At 49.4% G+C, this 27,778-nt stretch overlaps 1 protein-coding gene across 2 annotated transcripts in view; it reads left to right on the top strand.

Annotated features, from left to right (window-relative positions):
* Positions 1–15,428, top strand: part of LDLRAP1 (low density lipoprotein receptor adaptor protein 1) — a 30,354-nt gene extending 14,926 nt beyond the window's left edge. For both annotated transcript variants that reach the window (XM_006276775.4, XM_014605748.3), the window contains exons 4-9: positions 1,092–1,206; positions 5,234–5,306; positions 6,570–6,653; positions 8,503–8,633; positions 10,947–10,981; positions 13,325–15,428. In XM_006276775.4, the coding sequence (XP_006276837.1) occupies positions 1,092–1,206; positions 5,234–5,306; positions 6,570–6,653; positions 8,503–8,633; positions 10,947–10,981; positions 13,325–13,469 (583 nt within the window). In that variant the 3' untranslated portion in view covers positions 13,470–15,428. The remainder of the gene's footprint in view (positions 1–1,091; positions 1,207–5,233; positions 5,307–6,569; positions 6,654–8,502; positions 8,634–10,946; positions 10,982–13,324) is intronic.
* The last annotated feature ends 12,350 nt before the right edge of the window (positions 15,429–27,778 follow it).

The raw sequence follows: 27,778 nt of genomic DNA, 5'->3' as shown, positions 1-27,778 counted from the left end.
CAGCAGGGCTGTGGTGGCGAGAAGCATGGAAAGACCCTGCCAGTGTAGCTCTGCCGGCCAAGCCCCCAGCACAGATGCAGCTTCACGGGTAGGAGAGGCTTGCAGGGGGCTAGTTTGGCTCTGACAGGCAGAAAAGTCCTTCTGCTGGCCTGTGCAGCGTCCATGCCGTGGGCCCATCCCACCGATGGAGTAGATGAGGCCACCTCCGAAGTGGCTCATTGCTTTAAATTGCTGCCAGGTGCTTGTGCAACTTCTGTGGCATTGTAGTGGCTCCCCCATTCCTTCCAGCAGCCAAGCTCGTGGCTGTAAGACAGGCGTGGTTTCTCCCTGGGCATATTGGCACAGACGGGCTGGGGTGGGGTGAGGAGGAAAGTGGCAATGGAAGGAAGGGGCTGGTGCTCTGAGGATCCTGCTCAGCCACAGCAAGAGGCAGGGGCCTGACCATTTGTGTCCTGCATCCCCATCAAGGGGGTGTTCCTCAAGTTGTGGCTGAGTGTGTCCCCGCATCCCGGGCTGTCCGAGGGCTCCTGTTTCCATCAGAGCTTCTCCTGGAGTTTGAGACTCATCCTTTCCGACAGCCTTGCCTGGCTCCTGATGTCGGTTTCTTTCTCTGCGACTCCAGAACACGCCGGGGAGTTTCAAGACTCATTTGTGATCCTAGAATAATTCAGGCTGTCCTCTCCTGCGTAGGCTTCAAGAAGAGACTCTCTCGGGGGAGCGCCTGAGAGACACTTTGCTTTCATAACGTCCCTAAATTGGCATGTCACAGAACCCAGGCAACGAGCTTTGTTTGCCTTCTCAAATGTCCCCCTGGCGTCCCCGATTCGCCAAGCAGAGGGGCAGGTTCCTCCTCACTTCTGCTCTGTTATACCCAGGGCACAAGCACGTGCCTTGTTCCCCATGTGCCTCTGCTCCCTTGCTGCCTCCGTGACCCTGCTTCTGACCAGGCCTGTATTTTTGCCTAGAAGCTTGATGATTGATCGGAGTGAAGCATATCACCTTCCTTGTTCAGGCCGTCCGCTCCCTCCTCCCCTCTCCTGTAAGCACTGGCATCATCCAGATGTTTAATTCCTCCTCAATCTGACTTCCAGGATATCATACTGCACAGCGGACAAGATCCACGATAAAGTGTTCGCCTACATTGCTCAGAATCAGCATAATGAGAACCTGGAGTGTCACGCCTTCCTCTGCACCAAGCGGAAAATGGTCAGTACGAGCGCGGGTGCGGTGCTGTGCGTTAAGCCTAAACCGGGGCTTAAACCATTAGGAAGGGGCTTTGCTCCATGGTCCTGATTCAGCAAACAGAGATGCCCGTGCGTAACAAAGTGCCCACGCAAGAGTAGCCCTGCAGGGAGCTGTAGCTGTCCAGATGCTCCCCTGCGGGCACAGGCAGTGCAGCCCAAGGGGAACATAAGAGGTAGTTAAAGGCCAAATAAAATGGGCTGCATGCTGATGGGAAAGGCAGCCTGTCGGACGGCTCCCTGGTTCTCGCAGCCTCGCTCCAAGCCCCTTGCCGGTTGAGACGCAGGCAGCTTGTCTTCGAGGCACTGCATCTAGCGATGTTCCAGCTGATTTATGCCACAGTTTGGGGGTCTCTGTGGCTGTGGCAGCTGGGCTACGGGCACCCTTAAGGAAAAGACCCCATCCCTACTGTCAGGTGAGAGTCCTCTATTAGACAGAGAAATGCAAAGTGGAAAAGGATGTTGAATGTTGGGCTCTGGTCCCGGGAATGCCCGCTCAGGGCTCGGCACGTGTGAACAGGCCTCCTGGCGTCAACTGGACCAGTGCCTTGAGGAGCAGATCTGGAGCCTTCATGTCTCGGTTGCTCCAGCTGGGGAGCAAAGCTCCTATCCTCATAATCCCAGAGGCTCAGGTTTCCCTCCTGAGGACCACGAGTGAGAGAGGAGCATTCCCCAAACTTTGACGGGAAATGCTGAGATCTCCCTGGCTGACGGGGGTCCGAGGCAGGGGCTCTTTCTGCCTTGTCACCAATCCTCATGGCTGTTCGATACTCTCTGGGAACCTCATGTACTGAGTAGCTTCTGCAGGGAGCGGAAAACACTGCAAAGACTAGTCGAATTCTCAAACCCTCTGGTTAATGGGAAGCATTTAGCCCCTGCTGCTGGGCTTAGCTCAGTGTTTGCCCTGGCTCTGCTGTTCAAGTTTAACAGCTCTCTTTATTGAAGCCTGTAATGCCTTTTCTTTTTAATGGTGTACTTGACGGCAGATTTAGTAGAGTCCTCGTAGCAAGCATCAGCGTGCAGTACCTGACATGCAGCATGAAATACATGACCTTAAGGATCCTAGCTGAGTGTGGGAAAGGCGCGGGGATGAACGCCTGTGGCTTTTGTTTCTTTTTCCTTGCTGGTTCAGGGCCTCTCCGGAGGGGAACGTTCTCCCGAGAGGGGCGCGTGCCCAGTGCTTACGAGGTGGCGAGGGAGAGAAGTGGGTCACCAGGAATGAGCTGGGAAGGGGTGCGTAGAAAGCAGCTGGCTCTCAGAACGGGCAGCCCAAGGCAGGGGGTGATGTATCGGAGAGTCTGGCTTGGAAGAGGGCTGGGTGTCAAGTCTGTGTGTATGGGGGGAGAGGGCAATTCAGAGCTGTGCAGACCCTTTCCCCAGGCCCCCTGCCATGCTTAGGTGCTTAGTCACCTGCAGCTCTGCCCTCCAGGCACTTCCTTCTGCCCTGCCACGGTGCTGGCAGGGGGCTTCCTATCCAGAATGATGAATGACTTGTAGTTGTCCTGTTCCCCCTGCGCCTGGTGATGGAGATGAAGTATCACCAGGAGAGAGAGTACAGCAACAGCTGTTGTTGCACGGGGGGTTACTCCATCCCAGCCATTATCCCCTGCGGGAGGGAGGGAACAGAAGAGACATCAGCTGTCTCTGGAGAAGCAGCCCAAACACTCCCTGAACTCGAAAGCGTGCATTAGACAGTCCTCTCAGACAGGTACGCGCAGCCGTGCAGCTGGCTGCTCCAGCCACGAATGGGCACGTTAATATTCTGTCCCTTTCTCCACTTTTCTGGGAGAGGGGAGAATAGCAAGTTGTCTCTCCCGGCTGCAAAGCGCAGCCCCAGCCTTGCACTGCCAAGATAAGGCTCGCTCTGCAAATTAAAATTTAAATCTTTCCAGCACTAAAAGAATTATCTCCCTGGTACATCGACTCAATACATCTTCCTCAAAATAAAAAAGTTCTCCAAGGCCTTTTTTAGCAGAAAGCAGAATCTTTTTTTGTCTGCTCATAAGATGCGTGAATGCCATGCTGATAACAGGTAAACTGATAGCACTCTCCCAAACCTAGGCATGGAAGACTCCTTCTAACACAGGGCACGGGCCCTGAATGTATGTATAGCTACCAGTCTCTGGCATATAATTAGTCCATATTTTTAGTTCATGGGCAATTCTCAACGGTAGCTGGGTCTATTAAACTTGATTCAGATGTGACAGCTTAAATTGTAAACAGCTGTGAGGAGTTTCATACTTAATTACCATATTTAAGTTTTTGCCATAAAGTGTTCGCACTTCCATCAAAGATGTAAATAGCTCCGACATTCAAATGAGTTCTGCTACTTTGTGAGATTTAATTGGCACAGAACGGTTCGACTCCCCCCCACCCCCCCTTTTAACCCCCCTCTGTGTCCCTTGGGATCATTTATTTCTCAGAAAGCGCTCTGGGCATTTCCCCAAAGCAGTGAGGAAGGATTTCTAGACTTCAGAGTTTGGATTGATTGTGCATGTATAAAAGCAAAGGGAAACCATGAAGCTTGTAACAAGTGTTAGCTTTGAAAAGTATTAGTAGGCTTTTCCTTGCCCCCCCCCTCCTGCCCCATAATCTCTAGCAAACTCCTCTTTCTTTGGTGCAGTTGGCATCCTGTGTCGCTGTCTTGCCTGGTGCAACTGGTGCAGTCGGCATCCCGTGTCCCTCGACTAAGTGGCAGTTGTTGCTATTTAGTACGTACAGGGCCGATCGCAACAGCTCTTGTTGTAGTGGGACCATCTGCTCAGGGAGATGGATGGGAGCTGGGCCTCCTCTCTCAGGAGGGGTGTGCGCGCAGGTCTCGCAGTATAGCTTATTTCTGTAAACGTGGGGAGAAACGCACTTATCCTGAAGTCAGCACTTTTTGAGCAGCAGAACTGTGTGTTCTGGAGTCGGCTGCATGATGATAATTAAATCTTTTCATTGACCAGAGGGCCAAGCTTGCTGTGGCTATAACTGGATAGGATTGTGGATTCCAGCCAGATATAGCTCCTGTTACCCTTCGCTGGGAGCTGAGTGCCTTAAATGCCTTCTGTGCCTTTGGAAGGTCTTCTGCGTGTCTTTAATGTGCTAAATAAGATTTTAACTCCATGCTCTAGCATCTGAGGCATCTGTTCATCCCCATTTTCTGGATCTCTCAAAGCATCCTATTATGCCAGGTCTTAGTTCTGAATTGCCTTGAGAGGGGAGGAGAGGCTTAGATAGCTGGGCAGAGGGGGAATTGGTGATGGGCTGTGTCACTAAAGGGCTGCTTCCCATCTAACCCTTGATGTGCAGTGACAGTCATTAGTGGCCACTCAGCACCTTAATAGAAACAAGGCAGAGGCACCTCGTCCATTTAGCTCTGTTGCTGTTTGTAGCGCCCTTGGTGGTCAGATAGTCCTGTAAGATCAAAGAAGGACAGCACACCAGGTATGATGGGAGACTGGGCTTGAGTCCCTGCTCTGCCACAGGCATCCTGTGCGACCGTGGTCAAGTCTCTTAGCCTCTCTCTGCCTCACTTCACCACCTCCAAAGGGAGTTGTGAGCCTAAATCCTGTAAAGATTATGGGGGCTCAAACACAGTGGCAGGCAAGGTCATATACATCTCTTGGATCCCTTAGAAATCATCCTTCCTGCTCAGGATGGAGACGCACGGGAGAGGCCAATAGTACATGGGCTGAGGCCTCTAGGTTCCTAGACTTTCAATGGGGCACCTTAATGGGAGCCAGTTCTCACCTCCCATGGTATATCTGTTATACTGAGGAAGGCACGTCTGCAGCCGGCTCTCTGTAGCGCAGTCTTCCACGGGGCTGCGAATCCCTGCTGCCATCAATATTTGATTACTCTCTCAAATAAAGGAGTGTGGGAGTCCTAGCATCAGGGAACTAGTAAGATCCAGGTTAGCTTCTGTCAGCAGAGCAGACTCTCTAAATGACTTAAATCTACACTAGAAACTGCCTGTTAATGTACTGCATAACTGCTGTGTCTTTCAGGCTCAAGCTGTTACCCTAACAGTAGCTCAAGCATTCAAAGTAGCATTTGAATTGTGGCAAGCATCCAAGGAAGGTGAGTGCCCATTTCTGCGCCTTGCAATATCAATATATATATATATATAAGGAAATAATTTTGGGCTGATGCTTCCAAGGAATCTTTAAACCGGGGCCCCCCAAAATAGGGGGCAGCTATTTCCAGTAGATTTCTAGCTGCGCTGCCCGGAGAACCACCGCTTTGTCCTGGTCTGACTGCAGGGGCTAGATTTAGCTGCCGACTGTCCAGCCACCGCCTGCCTGAGCCCAGCTAGGGTGACCGTGTCTCCGACAGTTGTTTCTGCCATCCGTGAGCACATACAATATGCATAGTGCTTAACAAGCAGCAGCGTAACAGGATCGTCTGTTCAGGTTTTTGGCCCGAACGTAAGCTTGACACGTACCCCTTTCTCACGCCCGTATGCCAGCCAGATCTGAGTTCTGTTCAGGGGCTGCCTCTCTTGTCCAGAGGAGCCGAGCGCTGTGGTTCCCATGGCTGAGCAGCCTCTGGAAAGAGCGGGTCGAAAAGGGCAGGTTCTGTGCTAGGTGTCCAGGTTGTAGCCGTGTTGGTCTCAAGGAAAAAGCAATCGGGGCTCGTGCTGTGCTTCTCAGAAGGTATAACCTGAGGGGGGAAAAGGCATGAGGAATAATGCTGGCTTTGTGCCATCTGGATACCTGCCACCTAGCTGCTGTAGAGCCTGCCATGTCCCTCGATGCATTAGAGCATCATTACATTGCTCTCCTCATCACACGCCATACTTCAGGCCTGTAAGGGGAGGGCTGTTTTTTGTCCACCGGATGCAGCTCCTCCAGCTGGGGATGCCTCTTCCCCCTTTCAGATGCAGATCCGTCTGCCTGAAACTTGCACACAGCCCTGGGTGCTGCCATACAGGGCTGAAGTGGGAAGAGAAGAATTGGTTTGAAACGTCCCAGGTAGCGCCAGGGTTTCTGGAGACTGGGGAAGGATTTGCAGGTACCAAAATGATATGTCCTGAGGACATGACTCGGGGCGGGGGGCTGCTATCTCCTGTGCTTCCATTAGTGAAAGGCTACGTCTGCACCATGGCAGCAAGACTGCTTGGTCTCGCTGAGGGATTAAGCCCTGCTCGCTCTGTTGTGAACTCTGGAAATAAAGCAGTAAGGATGCCCTGGGGGCAGCCTGAGCCTCTGCACTTGGGCTCCCTTCAAGGCCACCTCAACTCGAGCCGTAGCAGAGGGAGTCAGAGAAGGCGTGTGAGTTCTCAGCACAGACATGCCCGCTCTTGGTGCCTGCGGTCAATGAGGGAGTTTCCTTCTGTTGCAGAGAAAGAGAAGCGGGAAAAGTCCATCTTGGACGGAGAAGGCGCAAGCAGCCCAAACGCGGAAGGTCCCGCTGGCCCTAAAGGATGTAAGTGACCCACAAAAAAGCTGTCGCGTTGGCTGCCAGGGGACCTGCATCCCAATGAGGAGTGGCTCGGAGACAGGCTCCGTTCCTCTGGGTTGGGGCATATGGAAGCTAATACAGGGCAAACAGTGCGGTAATTGTGTAGATTCCTGTTCCAAGCACACTGCCCAGGAGGAGATGGCAGCTTGCCCGGGCTCCTGCCTCACTAGTAGCTGCCGACTGCAGCCCCTGCTCTGCAGAGCCAGCTCCGTGTCGGCAGCAGAGAAGGTTTGGGGAGAGGGGGTGCTCTTGACTTCTCCGTGGGTCTTATCCTGATGCTCCGGGGGCTTGTGGACAGGCATTCGGGTAGCTCCAGATGGTGATACATTCCTGCTCTCGTCATCCCAAAGAGCTGCCCAGGGCACCTGAAGGGAATGGCCTGCGACTGTCCTGTAACTTCTGGGCAGGATTTCCTCAGGACAGTGGACTGCCGTGGAGCACGGGCTCTCCAAAGGGGACTGTGTGGTCCTTGACTCCTGTGCTCCAGATTTCCTGTGACGGGAGGAAAACTGTTTGCTTGTCCTTCCTCCCCTTCTGTCCCTCGGATGCTGCTTTCTCAGGCTGTCTTATCTAACCCTCTGCCCGTGCCTTTTGTGAAGATTAATCGAGTTAGGTCTTCCAGGTCACTCTGCATATGTGCCCCGGGATCTGATTCAGGGTCTGATGAGAGGAGGAACGCTCTTCCCCTTGCAGAGCTGCTGTTCGAGATGTGCTTTCAGAGGAGGCAGCCTAACCTCTGCCTTGACTGTTTCACCTTCCTGGGAAGCCTTCCCAAGTCTCTGCCTGCCCTTCTTTAGAGCAAGTAATAATGCCTTCTACTATCAGAAAACTTCAGGGCTTCTGGAGAGTCCCGTTAAACTTCACCTGCTTCATTTTACAGCCAGGCTCCTCTGTAGATCCTGCTAAAGAGTGCAAGGCTTCAGGGGCTCCTGAAGACCGGCTGTTCTTTTCAGTGGCCGGCCCAGAGGCTCCTCTGCAAGGCATACCACAAAGCAGTCCTGGAGCTCAAGGGAAATGGGACAAGGGCTAATCTCTCTCCTCCGCGCTGACCAGTGAGATAAGGGGATTTGGCACGAAGGAACACAGCATTAAACTGGGCTTCTTTCCAGACTGGCGCATCTCATTTATCCAGGGGAGGATCCAGTACTTGAAGGAGCTCGTTGTAGCTGACGGCAGGCTCGGATAAGCACTCTGCAGGGGCGAGAGGATACCACGGCTATAGGAAACTGGTTGTGTAACCTCAGCTCAGCCCCTGAGCGAGGCTTTGCAGTCAGGGCTTCAAGCTCAGCAAAACTCGGCTCTTGTCACAGGATGGTGCACAGTAACCTACAGCTTTACCCGGTCCTGGTTTAGATCGTGGACTCTCCATGTGCTTCTGGCAGCCCCACGTGGCTTCGCACAACCGTGCGTCATCAGAGCAGAGTCCCTCCTCCTCCCCCAAGGGAGCGTGCAGGAGTGTCTGTCGACACATGGCTTCTGCTGGTGGCCAGACAGCAGCAGATGCTTTCACCACTCGGCAGAGGGGATTCAGCTCGGCTGGTAGACAGGAGGGTCCTGCCCTCTCTGAGGAGCAGCGGTGATGTTCTGCAGGTCGTACTTCCAGACACAGCAGTGCAGAGAAGTCTTTGGAGTATAAACTGTGGGGGCTTGGGTTGTTCCTTCTCTGGCATCATGGGACCCCACCTTGGGGCATGGTCGCGTACATGCTAATCCCTAATTAGCTGTGCTGCCACCATTAACTGCCCCTTGCACTGTGCTGACTATGAGTCAGCCCTTCTCAAGCTAGCTATCCTTTTCTCTGCTGTGTCCGCAGCGGTTGCCACAGGGAACTTGTTGGATTTAGAAGACGCTGGCAAATCTCCCCTGACTGTCAGCACAAACTCCGCACACTTGGAGAACAGCCTGTTTGGACCAAGCCCCTCCGTCAACAACAATGTTGTCTGGGTGAGTGTACGGGCCCTAGCCGCCCCTGCTGCAAAGGCTAGAGAACATTTTAAGCTACCTGAGGGTGAAGCGTTGCTTTCTGGTGCACGCCGCATCCTCTGTGGGGTGTGGGGCATCTTCATGCCAGGGGTGTCCCTTAAACAACGTCCGGGGGCAGCACTGTGTGTACAACTTCCACCCCATGTAAACTGCTCATGTGGGACTTGTTCAAAGGCATCCAAGTGAATTAGGCTTCTCCATCCCAGTAGAAGCAGCTCAGATTTGAGTACAGGCTGCCTTGTTTTAGGCTCTTGCAAGTTAACAGGAAAGATTGGAAACTAGCTTCACAAACCCAAATGCTTAGATATTTACTTGATCGAGTACAGATTAAGCATCCAACTTTCAAGCAGCTCTGTAAGGGTTTACACTCTATGAAAAATTAGACACATACGGGATCATATTTACAGAGCTGCTGTACATATTAACGTGGATACGCCAGTACTTCAGCCATGAAATCTGTTGTTTGCGATGATCTGCAAAGCCTGGGACCCAACAGGTTAACACCACCTCATTAACGCCCAGCTTACCGCCCGCTGCGGTAACTGAGATGTACAGTACTTGGTTCTGGAGCTGTGACGGGGCACTTTCACGCGTGGAGTCCCGAGGCTGGAGCTTGTTTGCAGAGGCTGCCTGTCTGAGCTCAAGTTTGGCAACTTCGGGGGCAAAAATGAGAGATGGCTGTTCTGAACAGCATTAATAGTTTAGCAAGACTTGGGAGCCTTTGAGCTGCACCCGCTTCCCATTTGCAGAACCTCCACTTTTTTATATTAGTTTCAACCCCAGAAATGCGTCCACAACTTGAAAAACTCCTGTAGATTAAGCATCCAACTTTCAAGGAACAAAATCCAGGACTTGGTCCCGAATGGCCCCACGGACCTCCAGAGCCAGCAGTTGCTTGCTATAACTGCCGTACTGCTGCAGCGAGGGCAGTGCCGTTTTCTCTTGAGAGACTGAGCTAATTTGCCCAGGCACATCACCCTGCGAATGCAGTGCCAGGCAACACCTGGCTGCAGACCCAGGTGGATGCTGCCTGGTGCTCTGGTAGTGTTCAAGGAGGATGTCTGGGTAGCCAAAACTCAGGCCCTAAACTTTTGGGGCTGTCCCAGAAAATGCGGGATGGTTGGTCACTTTACCTGTCGAGTAATCACATTGTCCATTGCAATGGTATCCTAAACCAGTCTTCTAGTATAAAGCCTAAGTCCGTGGCAGTGGTGTCCTAGTCTGCCAGTAGAAAGAGCCTTCTCTTCACTAGCATTCAAATGCTTTCCATGGGAAGCCTCCAATGAAAAGATCTTCAAGAAGCATTGTGTCCCCGTGCAGCTCTGTGCAGACAGCCTTCTCTTCAAACGTCCTGCCTCAGCACATGCTTAAAGCATTGTGCTGAGTCCAAAGCCTTTTCTCTTGACAAAGCGAATGTATTTTTTGCCATTTGCACAGAGGAAGCTTGAAATGCTGAGTCGAGTCAGTGGACTCGCTCAGTCCTCCGGAGCCGCCTGCTTCCCAGTCTTGGCTCGGTCTGAAATGTGTCTGTTCATAAAGAGCAAGCAGATGTTTTCAGTCGGAACAAGTTTTCTTCTCTCAGTCTCGGATGTAAAAAGCAGGGTCTGGCGGAGAGCTCATTGAATCCATCTCTTGGAGCCAAGCTGCACCTGAGCATGGATCACTGAAGCGGCTCCCGAGGGGCCAAATCTGCTCTGGGGCCAAGGGACAGAATGAAAACCAAGCCAACGCTGGGGTTTCAAGCGGGTGCTTAGTCCGCATGCTGTCCCTCTGCCCAAGGGCGATGCTGCCTGGCAGCAGTGCCAGAAAGTTCACAAGTGCACTGCATTGGCATCACAAGGCAGCAGTTGCGTTGTATGTGTTGGACAAGGCAACAGCAGCAGCAGCCGATAGCAGTGTACTCGTCATGTCTGTCTGCACCCTGAGTCTCCCCTTGGCTCCAGTGGGGTTCGATCTGACCCTAGGTTAGCTCCAGGGATTGAGAAAGGATAGCTGTGAGGAAGGGTGCGAGGAAAGAAGGGATGGGAAGGAATGCATTTGCCAGTACTGGAACGCTCTTTCTTAATCAGTGCTGTCCTTGCTCATTGCAGAAACTCCGGTGATGTGTCTAAAGCCCTTTATCTGGGGAAACCGAAAGTGCTGATACCAAGTGTTGCTTTAGGCATTTGGAAATCAATGCTTCTTGTCTTACTTATGCCAACACGTTGAGCCAGATCTTTAAATACAATTGTGCACTAGCTTAACAACCATCTTTCTCTTGTCTTTTTAACAAAGGAGATGGAGGACGGTCTGGACGAGGCATTTTCCAGGTAATTCTGATAACTCTCTTTGCAACTTTGTATCATGAGGGACCGACCCAAGAGACTCGACAAGTAACTAGTTTTTAATAACGTTTCTAATTCAATCAGCTGCTGTGATCTGACCTGGGAAGCAGCCCCATCAGCGCTCCACGGCTAATTGAAAGATAGGCTTTGAGGCCGGCTGATAAATCAAATATTTTGACAACCTTTTAAAGGATGGAGATAGATGTGTGCGGTGGGGAATTTTAATTCCCCAAATGTTGCATGGCGAGCATGTCTCCTTGTGTTTGAATGGAGAGTCTAGCACGTGGTGTTTAATATGCCTGCTTCACTGCTAATTTCCAATCCTGGTGCTGTTAAGAGAGATGTTGGTCTGACTTCCCTGTACTTGGGTTTAACTTGCCCTATATTAGGGTGTTGCAAAAAGAATATTAGTGCACCAAGTGCCCAGGCCAAAGGCCCGACTCTGGGGCTGTGCCTGTACAGCTGCCAGGCTTGGTGTACTCAAGTGCCCCGCGCTTTTCTGGGTGGTTACGTCCTGTACCAGAAGCTGTGCAGCCACCTCCCTGCAGCACATGGGACGTGCTATTAGCATTGCTGATGACCGCACCAATTAGCCAGTTGGTGCAGATGTGACTCCCTGCTTCCAGCCTAGGAGGCATAAGAAGAGCCCTAGTGGGATGAGCCAAAGGTCCCTCTAGCCCAGTAGCTCGTCTCTGCCAGTAGCAAGAAGCAGATGACTTTCAGGAAGAGTAGAGGCAACCCGGTACTTCAGAGCACTGCTACAGGGAACGGTAAGTTTTATCACACGGATGTGGCCTGAGACAGGCCTGTTTCTTCACGCCACTGTGCTCTGCCAGACCTTCGAGTGGGTTGGTGAAACTGCATTAAGCTCCCATGCGGCCACTCTTGTTCAGAATTACAGGGGCCGTAATTCAATTTTAGCTTACCTTGGAAGTAAAAGCCACTGTAATTATGATTAAGAGTGTTTACTCAGGGGTTTAAAGCAGTGGAAAGTTGCCTGTCTGTGTCCTTATAGACAAGCCCTTGGAAAACTTGATCTGGTGCTTTAAGTATAATTGTCCAAATCTGCCTTCTAGATGCATTTCAACCATACCATACAGCGATAAAGGTTACTTCTGTTTAGAGCAGTGCAAAAAAGGCATGCTGTAGCCTTAATGAAGCTGAGTCTTTGACCTTATCTCCCATCTCGGGCATTGGGTTTACAGCTGTCTTGGAAATGGAAGTTATATATCAAAATAACATGCATTAAAGGACCAGTTGTCACATCCGGCCGCAATCCAGTTTCCTAACAGGGTGTGTTTTTTTGCTCAGATGCAAATTGTCAGCTTTGCTAGTGTGCTCCCAATGTCCTGGGGTTGGACTCCAGTGCTATGAGAAGGATATCTACTTAGCTCCCACTGGAGTGGAATAAATCACAAGAATCCTTAAGCATTTACACTGCATTTCTCTTAAGCCCTTTTTTTGTCACATAAAAAAGAAAAAGGTGTTTTTTGGAGGTCAAATCGGAGTTGACAGTTCATGGACTGTTAAACACCTTAATTAAACAATCCCCATGCATCTGAGCCTACGTTTTAGCATGGTGGGTTTGTACACTGAAGTTTCCTCCTCTTCACATCCCAGAGCTAGTACTGTAAGTACACAGACTGTGGAGGAGTTCACTTCCATAAGCACCTAGACTGTCCTGAAAACAAAGACCTCTTTAAAGAGGACTTACAAGACCTCAGAGATTATCACTGCACTGCTGCATCTGAGCACTGCTGAAAAATACTGTGGGTTGTTTTTTTTTTCTGAAGAGCTAAAATTGAAGTTAGTCCCCAGGAAAGAAAGAGCATCGTGGGGAACCGTGGGAATGAATGGAGAGCAGCGCATTACCGCAGCGGCAGCTTGTTCAGCTACTCCTGCCGTGGTGCAAATTGAGTCATTTCAATGAGGCTGGTTGCTTTGGTCAGTGCATCCTTTTACCTGTGAGAGAAGATCGCGGCTAATGATGCCCTAGTCAGTGATAGTTTGGAGAGAAAAAAGGCAGCCTTTTACCAGACCTATGATGTAAAGGAAGTCCAGAGTGCAAATTTACAGAATGCGTTCAGGGTACCAACCTGTGATAAACCAGCAGAGAAGCTGCTGAAAACTTCAGAGGGCTCCCAGTATTACGGGTTTTTTTCCATATTTAGAAGTATTTCTTTTCAAGGTAGAAGGAAAATCTTTGAAGTGTGAAGCTGCAGATAACGTTGTAGCATTAGAGATGCAGCAAGCAGACAAGCTATAAACTGACTCTTGTTGGTTGAGGATGATTAGTTGTCTTTTTTTTCCCCCCCTTACTTCCCGTAGACTTGCTCAGTCTAGAACTAACCCGCATGTCCTGGACACTGGCCTGACTCCTCAGGACATCCAGAGTGCAGAAACCCTCTCGCCTGTGGACTGGAACAAAATAGATTTGAATGCGCCAGAGAAAGACGACCTCTTTGGATTCTGAGGATGTCCTCCAGCTAACAGCTTGCAGTAGAATCACCACTAAAAATCCCTGGACTGAGCGCACATCCCTTGATGCCCTTGAGGGGCTGCTTGTAGTGGATGTTCACCATTTTACTAATGCTGGTATGGCACCAACAACCGTTTAGACCAAAGCCTTAGACACCTAGTGCATTTTTTTTACCTTGCTTTTTTTTTCTAAACCACGAAAAACTCTTGAATATATTTATTCAATAACCTTGCAATTTATGTGCATTATGGGAATTTCAGAGAGCATCTGCCTAGGTCACATGTACAGTATTAGATTGTCATATGCCAGGGGAAGAGCCTTCAGCAGTGCCTGCTCTTCTGAAAAGGACGACGCGACACCAAAGCCTCCGCATACGTGTGCGTGTGTACATTTTCGAGACAAACCTCTGCGTATGTGAGCGCAGTTGTAAGCACAATTGTAACTAATCTATTGCTTCCTAAACAGCTCTACTTCTGCAGCTGGCTCCTGCACTTCACCTTCTTAATATACTGGGAGGAAGAGAAACACAGCAGCTGCTGGCAGTATTAAAATCAAAGAGGAAGGTTTTGCTTTCTGTGCGACTGTCCATGATAAAGCCCCATAGTTGCCAGCCAACAGTGAGGTGTTTGGCTCTCTTTTTGCCAGCTCCAAACTGGAGTTGGCTTGCTCGCTCAAAGACCTGGAGCTTTGGGTTTTTGAAACTGGAGCTGGAAGCATGATCCAAAACAGGCTGGGTGTCTGTCACCTCTCTTCTTCCCGTAAGTTGGTGATCCAAAAAACTCAGCCATGCTGCAGGTTCGTCACAAAGCTGACCTCTTGCACTTATAACGTTCACTGTGACTCTCAGAACGAGGATTTGATCACATTGATGACCTTAATAGCCAAAAAGCTCCCTAGTAGCAACTTGGCTTCTGTTAAACCAGCAGGTTGGATGAATCCAATAGCATAACAAGGCTAGTGCTTAAATGCTCCTGGCTGCCTTCATCTGGTCTCAATACCAGTATCTCTAGTCGAGCCTCTCAGGGAGTAGACTGCTGAATTGGATTAGCCAAAACCAATATTTACCTGGAAGTCCTATACATGAAAAACAACAAAAAACTGAAATGCTATTTTAATACTTCTTCCTTCAACACTTGCTTCTCCTATGAAGCTAAAGGATCTTTGTTTTCATACACTTCTGAACTGGAAAATAAGTTATGGAGGTATAAAGATGATGCTAATTAAAAGATTAAGCTTAATGATCCTAAATGGTTACCCGGCCACAGTTTGCGGCGTTTGTGGCCTTGTGTGAAATATATTAATCTGTTTTATAGATTTGTAACTTGCTTCTGAAACACTAATTCATTCCCCAGGCAGCCTCTTCTAACAGTCTCTCCTTAAAATTACGTACAAAGTAAAAAACATCTCCGTCAGTGCAGAGAATTTATTAGGAAACAGTTGAATGATTCGAGTTGGTCAATGCATTTCTAAAGGTTATTGTGATAAGGTACGAGGGAGTTCGGAAGCTGACTCATCATGCCTGCTGTAAAGTCTGTGCATCCTGCGAAAGTGTGTTAAGGCACCTTTACGTCTCCAAGCTGCTCTGCCCATGAGTTGTTGGGTCTCTGTCATTAGTCTCTTGCAATTGGGCGAGTCAGTCCACACAGCTGCCTTAGGTTTTGTATATCTAGTCTATTCTGTTGTAAAAGCAGCACCCAAACTATGCAAACGTACCTGTAGCAAACACCCTTTTCTGACTCCTTGGGGAGTTGTGATCTTTCTGAGAGAGAATTTGTTGCAGCGGTGGACCATGAGGATTCATCTGTGCAGGAATCTCTCCTCTTTTTCTAGAGATCCTAAGAGTGTATACTTACATGCACAATGGTATGTCTGTATGTACATAGTTTAAAAAGAAGCCTATGCTGTAAAAATTATCTATGAGAAAATAAAAGTTTTACCTTTTTTTTTTTGGAATACCAGTGCCAGACGGGTTTGTGCAGTCAGTGGCAGGAACAATGATCGTGCCTCCTTGCTCTGCGCACGTGACTCTTTATCATAAAGCCCCTTCCACTCACGGATAGCAAGGAGCAAGCAACATCTGGACCACCTGTAGAATAGACCTCTTCACGGGCTGGCATACACGTGAAGGAATGATGGCCACGGTGTTACAATAATCAGGTGACTAATTATTTGGTAAGCATATGCTGAATCAGCCTCCAGTTAAGGCTCCTTGGCTCTTTGCTACACATTGCAGCAGCATCTAAAGGTGAAAAATGCCCCTGATGGGGCTTTCTGTAGTGCTAAACATGGATCTAAGCCCGAGCTATAAATCTTAATTTGCAAGAATTTCTAAATTACTGCACTAACCGTCGCCCCTGGTGGAAGAGGCGGAATAATTATTACCACTACTTTCTAGACCTAAATCACTCAAACCCTGAAATAATTGTGTCTTCTACCCCATTTTTCTCTCCACTTTGTGGAAACAGCCTCCCCAATGAACATCTCATCACTGTGCTAACAAAATGGAGAAATTCATTTTAGGATGTTGACAAATAAATACAGCGAACCCCGAATGATAGACTGTTCTTTCAGTGTACCGTTGAGCCGGGCTGGCGCTGAATGCTGAGCAGATAGGAGTTTACAAGGATTCCTCTCTTTTGTCAGTGTCACACTAACAAAAAATTCCATAAAAGTCCATTTTTCTATTTAAAATGCCTGTTCCAGTCTAAGGATATGTCTCAAATTATGAATACTAAGTATCCAGTCTGCTCTTTCATGCATAACTGATGAAGGTGCCAGGGAACAAATTGATCTTTCAGTTTTGATGTGACCTTTTTTAAGTGCCTGCGTAGAAACTTAGGAATCCATTTTCCCTCTGCTGTGCTAAGACTTGTCTTTTCCACTTCCTTTTTAGAGCTGTTTAGGATGCGTTGCGAGGAGCAGGGCTTTTTTTTTTTCTCTCCTCGTGGGTGAGCACTAGCACCTGTTATCTACACATCACAAACAGCAAACCTGGTTCAATAGATTAATGTGTAGCTATTAATAGGAAAAAGCAAGTGTTCTCTCCAGGTGGGCAGTCTGAGATGCCACGTTGGTGGCAGTTCTGTAATGGCTGGCTGAACACATTTCAAGCAGCTTTCCCCCAAGCTGTGTGGCTTGTACTGTAATTGCTGACTTCTGAAATGACACTAGTGGGCTCCTCTCTGGGTTCCTGCCCTCCAGCTGACTCTCAAAGCTGGGATTTGAAAATCTTCAGGGTGCCCTTCATTTTCTGTCGTGTCCAGGATTGTGCAAACTGCTTCTGCATGTCCTTGCAACCCAGATAACCCTTGTGAGCCCTTGTGTCTGTTTTTCTGTGGATACCATTGCTGTAGCTCCATAAAATGCAAACGAAGAGACAGAAACACAAGAGGAGCCATCATCACAAGCAAAACGCTGGCTTGCATCCATAGATGCTTCTCAAGCAAATCCTGGGACATCATTCTCCCGTTGTACTCGACCCTGGTGAGGCCGCAGCTGGAGTACTGCATCCAGTTTTGGGCTCCACAATTCAAAAAGGATGTGGAGAAGCTTGAGAGAGTGTAGAGGAGAGCCACGCGCATGATCAGAGGTCAGGAAACCAGACCTCATGAAGAGAGGCTGAGAGCCCTGGGGCTTCAGCCTGGAAAAGTGCAGGCCCAGGGGTGATCTGGTGGCCACCTACAAGTTTATCAGGGGTGACCACCAATATCTGGGGGAACGTTTGTTCACCAGAGCACCCCAAGGGATGACGACTAGGTCAAACAGTCACAAACTCCTCCAGGACCGTTTCAGGCTGGACATAAGGAAGAACTTCTTTACGGTCCGAGCCCCCAAGGTCTGGAGTAGCCTGCCATTGGAGGTGGTTCAAGCACCTACTATGAACACTTTCAAGAGACATTTGTACGTTTATCTTGCTGGGATCCTATGACCCTGGCTGACTTCCTGCCCCTGGGACAGCAGGCTGGACTCGATGATCTTCTGAGGTCCCTTCCAGCCCTCATGTCTGAAGTCTAAATGTCTACCATGTCAAGTAATTTGCCCCCCCCACGGAGGAGTGTGCGCCCCGCTCTAGGACAGGAACAGAAGGGGCCAGGAGGCGATGAGACTGGCTTTGCCTGCTCATTGGAGCCAGCGTTTTCTTCTGGCTCTGTCAGGGCAGCTCCTTGAACAGAAGGTATCATTTGGAAGAAGGAGAGCAGATATCTTCTCTCCTCCCCCACACCCCAGGCCAGGGAAAAATGGAGTGATGAACCTGCTAGAGCCAGCATGAGCATGATGCCAGGCATACCCAGGAGACAACCCGTTTCATTTCTGTTCCTGGCAGCAATCGGGTAAGACCCTGGTTCTCTTCGGTTTTAAGACTGAAGAGAGACTGCCGAGGACTTGGCACTGAACTCCTCTCAAAGACCCAAAGCATAGAGAAACCTGTCTGTTCCCCAGAAACAGGCTGCTGCTTTCAAGGGGTGGCAATACCCTCCTTCCAGGCCCTTGGTGCCCTGGCCTTTGACCTGACACCATGGCATCAACCCAGCCCTAGTCTGGCACCTGCTTTTCCAGGTACAAGCCATCGTCAGTGCAGCACGTGCCTAGATCAGACGTGCTCTCAGCTCCTGGGAGAGGATCGTTCCTAAATGGCCAACTTACCCTAAGGTTTTTAGCAACGACCTATGCACAGCCAATGTGTGGTGATGGAGTCTGTTAAAGACTAGAGAAAAGGGAGTTGTCTTAGAAGGGAGATGGGGGATAAATTCTTCCCCCTTGTTTTCTGCTGCTGCTCAGGAGGTAAATAATGGCCTTGGCCTAGGTGCATGCTGCAGCCATGCTCGTGAAATGCTGGCTTTATCACCGGCGCTGGCACCAAGCGCATATAGGGCTTAATGGCTCCATACATCCTACAGATGGTAGCGGATGAGAACGGGGAAGTTCGGTGTAAGTGGATCTTCAATCTTTCCACCAAGCAACTGCTTAGGTAAAGAGACCTGCAGCGAGCACAAACTGCAAGCTAGGCAGCTAATTTCTTTAGCTGCTGGCACTGTTACTTGTCTGACTCGTTCTGAAAAAAAAGACTAAAAGCAACAAATAAAAAACCCCACCCTGTACTTTTCTAAAGCTCTGCGGTGGCTTGTACTTAGATCCTAAACTTATTATGCCTCCCTGTTTCCCCCCACTGGGTTAAATGAATCCCCAGGAGTAACAGTCAATCTCTTTGTGTGACATGATACTGAGATTGGCTCTGAGATTGAAAACTGGTTGACTCAGTATTTTGCACTCTCCTTCCAGCATATGTGAGCTCCTTGTGCGTGGAGGAGAGCGAGGGAATTCAACCCGAAAAGCTGTGGTTCCCCCAGGGGAGGGGAGACTGCAAGGGCTACCTGCCAATCACCTTTATGTCTGAAGATTGGTGAGCAGCCCCTCTCCCTTCTCCCTTCTCCCTTCTCTTGTAGAAACCAGCTCTTGCCAAAGGGGCAGAGCCTGGACAATGAAGCAAGAACAGATCATAGCTTTGCTATGTAAAAAATGCGATGCCAGATGGTTTGTGGTGAAAGCAATGAATGGGGGAGTGGGGGACTGGTCGCCCAGCGCCACCACAAACTCTGCCATCCTTTTGGAAAGCAGCCCTGCCACTAAAATAAGGACAAGGCTCCTTCCTATGTTTGTGTAGAGTGTAAGGTCTGTAGGACAAGGCTTTTCACCAGGCGGTATCTAGCACAACAGAGCAGGGTTCCCCCCTCCTAAATTTGGGGCCTGTGGGTATTAAGCACCAATATGGCAATACTGGGATCAGGGAGGTGAGATAGATGTCTTTGCTTTGCCATGAGCAAGCCCCGGTCAGGGGAAGCATGAGGACGCGGGGTGTTTTCCCTTGCTTCGCTGAGTGTGAGTAGGGGAGAGGGACGGCTAGGAGTCTTGCATGGATGAAGGGGGTAGATTGGAGGAGAGGCAGTTGAGGCCGTGCTGGTGGTGGAGAGAAGACAGCTGTGTGCGAGGCAGGCCTGGTGGTGCAAGGAGGATACAAGTGTGCTCATAGGTGAGCAGGGCAGGGAGGGAGTTGGACAGAGGCTCTGAGTGGGATGCTGGGGTGAAGGAGCAAGCATGATTTGCGGGAGTGGGAGGAAGGTTTTGACTGATCCATCACAGCGGTAGGGTCCATTTCAGAGAGGGGACACGCCAGTCCCCTCTACCCCAGAATCGCATTTTTTGTCCCCTTTGCTGTCAGCACCACGGAGGCACCCAACGGCTTGTGACTGCACCTTGAACTGACTGTCTGGTGATGCCCTTCTCTCTAGGAGGATGCATGGGCTTATGCTTTAGGCCTTAGCATCATGATTTCTGGGTTCTCCCAGCTCTGCCACGCTGTAGGAAGCCACACTTGCAGAACCCGCAGTGCCTTAGTTTACCAGGCTGCATAATGGGAACATGGCCAGCTTCACCAGGAAGCCGTGAGATGTGGAGCTAGGAGTCTGTCTGTCAAGTACTTTGCAGTTCCTTCCTGGCAGATGCTGTCAAAGCGTATGAGATTTGTTTTGTTCAGGAGCGAAGCTTTTAGCGTAGCAGGTGTTTGAGGTTTCAAGCTCTCTCCTTTCCCCTTCCGCCCCCTTCTTCCAGGAGTGCTGGATGCTAGCAAGTGAATTTGTAAATCCATGGCAAGCCTGAGTGAGAGCTGCAGGCTGTCATTACCCAGATCATATTTTTTTAAAACTACAAATAAAGAGAGCGACATTTCATCGGAGCACCTGAACAGTGTATTTTCTTTATAGCCAGCCCCAGAGTGCTTGGAGCCATGGGCTGCTGTTCAAGGTTTTTTACTCTGTGAAACAAGCTTGGGGGAGGAGATGACCTTCCTCCTTAAAGGAAAGAAAACCCATGTTTTTTTGGCAAATGGTATGTGGAGGGAGGGGGGCTCGGGTTAAGTGCTGCTGTGTTTGCTTTTACACTCAAGCTTTGCGTGACTGAGGTCTGCAAAGGAGAAGCCAAGTGCCAGACCTCAGTGGTGCTCTTCCCCTCTTGGAGCCAGTGGGAGCTGAACTGGAACAAATATTTTGCAAAGGCGCTGCTCATTGAAAGTTTCTTACCCGGACTTAGGCCAGAGACATGGAGAGTCCAAGAGAAGCGAAACGTGGATCAGTAAACACTGCCGAAGTGACATTTTTCAAGTGTGTCCCGTCCGCTGGTTCTGCACACCTTCCAGGGCGTACGCTGCAGCACTTAATGGCATGAGATGGTGTCCCACGGGCGGGGGGCACAGCAACAAGCCAGCAGCAGCAATCGGCCGTGTCAACGTTTCCGTTGGCAGGTAACTAGGGAGCTCGTGTTGCAGAGGCGCAGTCCAGGACCGCTTCTCTCCCTGGCCTCTGGGTGTGGGGAGCCTGTGCAGAGATGCACCAGCTCTTAATCCTCAATGTCAAGCTCTGGACGGCTTCAGCTACCGAGCTGGGAAAGTTTTGCTTTCCCCTGCTGCCAAAATATTCGCCGTATTTGTTTTCTCCCAATGCATTCCCTTCCCCCCCAAAAAATCTGCAGGAAAAAGGTCTTGTTCAAATCTAAACTTTTTTTTTCATTCCTGAAAACTCAAAGAGTTTTATTTACCAAAAATATGTAGGGAAAAACTCTGTTTTAATGACATGGCTTTCATTCCCTTGCAAAATATTTCCCAGCTCTGCTGCAGCTACTGCGCCTTTAAACCCTTGCGCCATTCTCGTTTTCCCTGTATAACTTAGCTGCAATTCGATCAGCATCTATCCACAGGCGCACCTGCTCTGTGTTAGGTATCTTCCAAACAAAAGACTTGGAGAAGGAGTCCCCCTCCGAAGCCCTGTCAGTCTTGAGATAAACAGATTAGCGGGCTGAGATGAGAGCTGCCAGCTCATGCAGGTCGCTTTGATTGACTCTCGGCAGCGGGACAGAGGAAGGAAGGTCTTGTACATGGGCAGGGACTTGTCTTCTCTCTGGGCCTTTGAAATTGTTCCCATCACCGTAGGCTGGCAGTGGTTTCCAGGAGAGGGTTAAGCAGTTTGATTAACATCAGCTGTTCTTTCCCTCGCTGGAAGGTGAATTACACGATCACTAGATGGTCTTTTGTTGTTGTGTCAGCAGGGTTTTGGGGAGAGGTGGGTATTAGTGGGAGGGTGACACCTTCCTATTAGAGGGTGTTTTGTATTTCCCAGGTTTCTAGGCACTGCTGCATGGGGCTGGGAGGGAATTGTTTCCCTCTCCTGTTGCTACATGTGTCAGGGTTTGATCTGTTTTTTTTCCGCCTTCAGAAGCAGTTGAATGTTGGCTGCAGCTAAAACTGGGGATTGCGATTATGATTGGGATTAGGATGGGACTGAAACCTGGGGGGTCTTGGCTAGGGGGTCTTGCCCCTCCACTCAGGGTCAGACCAAACGCCATGCTAGGGATCAGGAAGAAATGTTACCCTGTGGTCAGAGGTTTTTCCCTGTCCTCTTATGGGAGGGGAATGACCCTCTTCTTTGGATCTCTCCAGTGTATTTAATCAGCCCTCACAGCAGCAGGACGCTGACTGTAGTGGGCTGGGGTGCTGCGCCTTGTGGTTGTGTGACAGGCTCGATGTGTGCAGTTTTAATAAGAGGTTGGACACGGATTTGTCTGCAGTGGTTCGGATAGGGATGGTTCTACCTCCGGAGTCCTTTCCAGCCCGACTTTCCTGTAATTTTTATGTATGCTCTGAGTATCTTTTTAGAGAAGGCAAGTTGTATTTGCAGTGGAAGATGAGAATAGCAGCGTTCTCGTTGAGGCCATACATGGAGGAGCAATGTGGAGAAGATGTAGATATGATGAAGGACAAAGCTAGGCATTTAGGTTGCACTCTTGTAAATGAAGAGAACTGGACCCTTGATTCTTACGGCAAATCTGCCGTGCGTTTGAAAACCCTTTTAGCAGGATGCCGGCATCTGCCTTCTTTCCATTTAGGAGAAGCGAGTGGGTGATGCTTGTGGAAGAAGGAGCCTTAATACTGCATTACTTGATTTATTTATCACCTCTGCTCTAATGCCTGAGGGAAAGATAAAGGGAAATAACATTGTGCTTTTTTCTTTCCTGATGCAAAACACAAGCAAGTCCAGCTGGTGATTGGATTGAAGATGAAATACTGGCCTTGCAGAAGAAAAAGGTGTCACACTATTAGAAACTGCAGTAAAAGGAAATGTTTTTTGGAGGTAGGATCAAAAATGGAGACGATGGCTGCGTCCAGCCAAGCACAGCCATGCGGTATGTGGCACTGCAGACCTGTTTGCGGCACCACACGCTGCCCATTCAGGCGTTCTCCTTGCAGTGCAGGGGGGAGGGTTGAGCTCAGGAGATCCTGGGGTCAAAAAAACCCACGCAGAAAAAAGCGGGGTATTGCACGTGGTGGCAATGCATGCCACCCAAAACCAGAGCCTGGCTGGCCAGAGCCACGCTCTGACTGCCGACAAGGCTCCCAGCTGCAGGAGCACCACGGCTGCAGCTTACCTGGCCCCCAGGAGCCCAGGACAGGCAGTTGCTGGCCTCGTCCTCCCCTACCCCACCTGGTGTAACCTGCTGTGTGCCAGAGCGCGTGGGGCACAGGCGTTCCCTGGGGGAACAAACATCCACGCTCATGCAGCCACTGGGTGCATCTACAGGTGCACTTTACTGCGGAGTAGACTAATCAGCTCTGCAGTAAAGTGTCACCATCTACACATGCACCACTAAACTAAACTAAACTAATGAACTCAGCCATAAGATAATACTGTCAGGGACAAGCACTGTCTTATGGCGGAGTAAGTAACTGTGCTGAAACGCACGTGTAGACGATGACGGGCTGGCTGGGTCACGAGGGTGCTACTGTGGGGGCTGCTTGCTGTCTAGGCACAGCTCCACACTTTCAGCCCCCTCATGCCCCAGCCAGCCCCTCCACCACCCGATGCCACCACCCAAAGACTGGGGCTGACCCCCGCAATCCCCCTGACAGCCCCAGGCTGTTCCACCCCAGCTCAAATTGCTGCTGTTCCAGGTGCATGTGTAGACACTGTGCCTGGGAGCAGTTTCCTCTGTTTTAAATGACTGGAGTTTATTGTGTTGCATTAATTGCACATGTAGATGCACCCACAGGCTCCAAAAAGCTGGAGCTAGAAGGTAACTAGAACCAGCAGTACGGGAATGAGTTATGAAGAAGACGATTGCCTAATGAAATGAACACGCTGGTAGGAAGATTAATCACTTAAGCCCCTTTTGATGCCTCGGGGGTTTTCAGGGAAAGCCGAGCCATTTCAGAGGAAGCTCCTCTAGAGCCGGGGAGGATGCAATGGTTTTCAATTTTCCTGTGAAATCAACAGCTAGAGTGGTATTTTTAGAAACAATACGCTGGCCTCTCTCTTCTCTCCCTGAATGTCATGGGAAGCGTTTGGGCCAGCACCGAGTGCTTTGGAAATTCCCAGCCCTGGAACATTTCTGTTCAAATGTCCTCTCTTAATTTCCTTCTCTCCTCCTTCCTTTTCTGCCTCCTGAACATCGCACTGGATCACTGGAGGAAGGGGCACGGGGCATGTCTCATTGAGGACTAGACGAAGTTACTGCCCCCCACTCGGAGAATGCTTGGCCAGCATTGCCTGCCTTTCTGGGGCAGCTGCTCGAGAGGATGCTGTGAACCCGTGCAGCATAGAAAAGCACAACTGACCGAGAACTACAGCAAGTTGAAATTGTGACCGTTGGGGAAGGACACGGCAAGCTTTTAAATAATGAGTTAAACCAAAATGCTTCTGCAGCCCCTTCTGTGAGATGGGAGCAGGGACTCGCAGTCTACTGGTGCTCTCATTCCTCACTCACCGCTTATCTTAGCATCTCTTGGAAAATTCATCAAGATTTATAAGGGACAGGAGCCAGCATCTGGATGGCCCAGTATGTGTTTTATTCTCAGGCAAAAGAGAGAGAGGCCTTCCCCCCCCAAAGTAAAATTCACTGTAATTACACTTACGCAATTTCCATGCAATCTTTGGGGCTATTTCTCCTTCCACGGTGAAGGAACAAATTAACAGGAAGGATCCAGGCTCTGAAATGTCACGCAGTTGAAGTGCTAGTTCAACAAATGCTTGCTGACTCGTGATTTCTCACTTCTCCAGCTGATATCCACGGTCTGCAAAAGGTGGAAGGGAAAGGATGATTAAGGACCTCATTCAAACCCCAGAGAACTCTATGGCAAGCTCCTATTGACTTCAATAAGATTTCATAGATTTCATAGATTTCATAGACATTAGGGCTGGAAGGGACCTCGGAAGATCATCGAGTCCAGCCCCCCGCCCAAAGGGCAGGACGTCAGCTGGGGTCATAGGATCCCAGCAAGATAAGCATCCAGTTTCATCTTGAAGGTGTTCAATGAAGGCGCTTGAACCACCTCCGGTGGCAGGCTGTTCCAGACCTTGGGGGCTCGGACAGTAAAGAAATTCTTCCTTATGTCCAGCCTGAAACGGTCTTGTAGCTTGACTCGGGCTCTGTCCAGCCGGCGTGTAGCCTGTGTGTGCGCGTATAAGCACATAACGGCTGCAGCTTTGCTATTCTGGGCAGCTAGACCTCGGATTCAATGCAGAAGCAGGCCTCCTGGTCAAGCGTTTCTAACAAGGCACCTACCCAAAAGCCTGAATACAATCCATCTCCATATGCAAACAGCCGTGCACCTTAGAGCTAATCCCCTTTTTTGTCAGAGAAGGCCCAGATCCCTGAAAGCAAGAAGATGCCTATTTTTAGTGAGCGCTCGCTGTGCCAGGGCTGCATGTGTGTTTGCGCACAGATTCAGTTATGTACCTGCCGGCAGGTGCAGCGCTCCCAGCGAGAGGCCTCGCTGCGAGAGATGAGCCAGCTTTGCTGCTGCGTTGCAGGACCGTGACGCACCTTTCCGCTGTGTCTGTAATAATGACTGAGGAAGAACCAGCTTGTGCTGATCGAGGGCCCAGGGTTTAGAGCAGCATTTTCCCAACCCTCTTGATGGTGTTTCCATTTCCCCAAAAGGACCCCCCCAGCCAAATATTAGCACACACATGCATGCACGTGTGCACAGGCTCACGTGCACACCTGTTGGATAGTATTAAAGGCCTAAATGAACTTAAATGCAAATAAATCGATGGGATTTTGGTTGTAGTCGTGTTGGTCTAAGGACATAGGCAGGCCAGGTTCTTTGGGTAGATGTGAGATCTTTTTTTAGACCAACTGAGTAGTTGGAAAAAAGTTCTTTGCAAGCTTTCGGGTGCAATCGCCCTTCTTCAGGCATAGGGAGTCTCTGCTCTTCCGGGATCTCCAAGGAATGAGAGAAGGTAAAAGTGAGGAGGTCAGTGAGAATGCAGATTGGTGGAAATTAGGAAAACAAAGGCTAGAGAAGGGATTGTTTTCCTGATTTCCACCTAGACATCACTTCTACCCAAAGAACCTTGCCTGCCTAAATAAATTGAGCATTCACTCAGCGTGTTTTTCTGGCCTGCTATTATATGATGCTTTCTCTCCTTTTTTACACGTGGATTCGCAGGGAAGTAGTTGGTGCCCCAGGGGCTTACACTCTTTGAAACGGATGGATCTGTTCATACCTCTCAGAGCTGCTGTTTCAGCCCCTCTTCAAACTCAGGCAACTGCTGATGCATTGGTTATGTTTGTCCCTTGTTTTCAAGATCAGAGACAATAATGCCTAGGGGGTTACTTTCCTTTTGAAAGCTGATGCTCTGAAGAGTGATGGAAAAGCTTGTTCCCCCCTCAGTACTTTTGTCCTTTGCCCCCCGTGGGTGTTTGGGAAAACTGGCCCGAGTGATGGAAGTGACACGGCTGCAGGAAGAAACAGCCGTACGCTGCGGATCGCAGCTGGGGTTGTCCGTGTTGGCTCTCAGCGACTGCACGCGTGGTAGATCCATTCCAGGCCGGGGCTTTGCTTGCGACCACCGGGATGCTTTCCATGAAGTCATTCTTGCCTGTACTTTTGTGCCTGTGTCTCCCTCCTCGACTTCTGTGAGAACAGCCCCAAACTTGCTGCCTGCCAAGGCTTGTTTTAAATATAGCCCTCCTTCCTTCGCTCTCTTTAGTGGCATGAATTTTAATGTGACATCTGAGCATCAGGCCTGTCGCCTGACTCTTGCCTCCTGATCACATGCCCAGGCATATAAGCCCCGAGTCTAATTAGTGTAATAAAATGTGTAAAAGTACTAAATCTCTTCAGACATGGCAATTTTATCACATCCATAGACTGTCACAGCACAAGGGAAAGTGACAGTAAGGAATAAAATAGTTATGTCTCTGGCTTTTTTTTTTATTACTTTTAATATGCTACTTTTTTTTTGTTACTGGAAATTTAAATTATAATGGAGCAGCTTCACTTTTTTAATGTATCCATAGCAACGAGGACATCTAAACTCTTACAGAACGATCACTTCCCTCCCGGAGTTGCATCACATGCTTTTCAAAGATAGTCCCAGAGGTACAGGTTTTTAATAGATTTTTTTTTTCCTTTTTGCAAATAAACAGCTGTATACACGGAGCTTTCTCCATCAATACGCTGCCTGCAGAAAAACCTGAACTTGATAACTGCCAGCATGCTTCATTACCCCCAGACTGGGAGTTTTCAGGCTCGACCTGGCACTCTTACTTCCTCTAAGGAAGCTTTTCTTGAGCAAGTAAATCCATTGTATTTACTTCCTTGTAAAGCCGGAGAACGCCACTGAATTCACACTGATGTAAAGGAGATTAGATCCTGCCTCCTGTCTTCAGTGGGATTACTTCATGGGTGTCAGCTGAGCGAGCTTTGGAGCGCTGTGTATCTGCTGCTTATATTACCCCTGCAGCTAGAGTCAATCATCTTATTTTTAAAACTTCTTAGACACCAACCTCAGAAAACAACTCAACAGATTGCCGTCACTCTGAAATCTGATCAGTTAAAGAAAAAATAAGCCAGGCACCGTACCTGCCTTGGAGCAGCCCTGGATGATTTTTGTAGTGTGACAATCAGACGTTCCTGTTCTTGGGGAAAGAAAAAATATATTTTCTTTCCTCCTTCATAGGTGCAATAGACCCACAAAACCCGCAAGAGTGAACCTGAGAACAGACAAAGCGCTGTCAAGTGAATGAAGTACATGAGATGAAGGAAAAATAGAGGGACACGTTTTTTCTTTAGTCTCTCTCACTTAATGGAATCGTAACTGCTACCGGGATCGGTAGGAGGTCAAAAACATTCAGATAGAAGAATGGGTTTTTTTAATAAAGTTGACAGCGTTTCTTTAAGCCTGTGCAGTTCCTATATTGTAAGTGAAATTATGATAGTAAGTGATTTTCATGGTCACTGTTGGGTTGTTCTA

This window comes from Alligator mississippiensis, chromosome 6, assembly GCF_030867095.1.
Source record: "Alligator mississippiensis isolate rAllMis1 chromosome 6, rAllMis1, whole genome shotgun sequence".
Lineage (NCBI taxonomy): Eukaryota > Metazoa > Chordata > Crocodylia > Alligatoridae > Alligator > Alligator mississippiensis.
The sequence above is the reverse complement of the archived record's forward strand: the minus strand, read 5'-3'. Positions and strand labels throughout refer to the sequence as shown.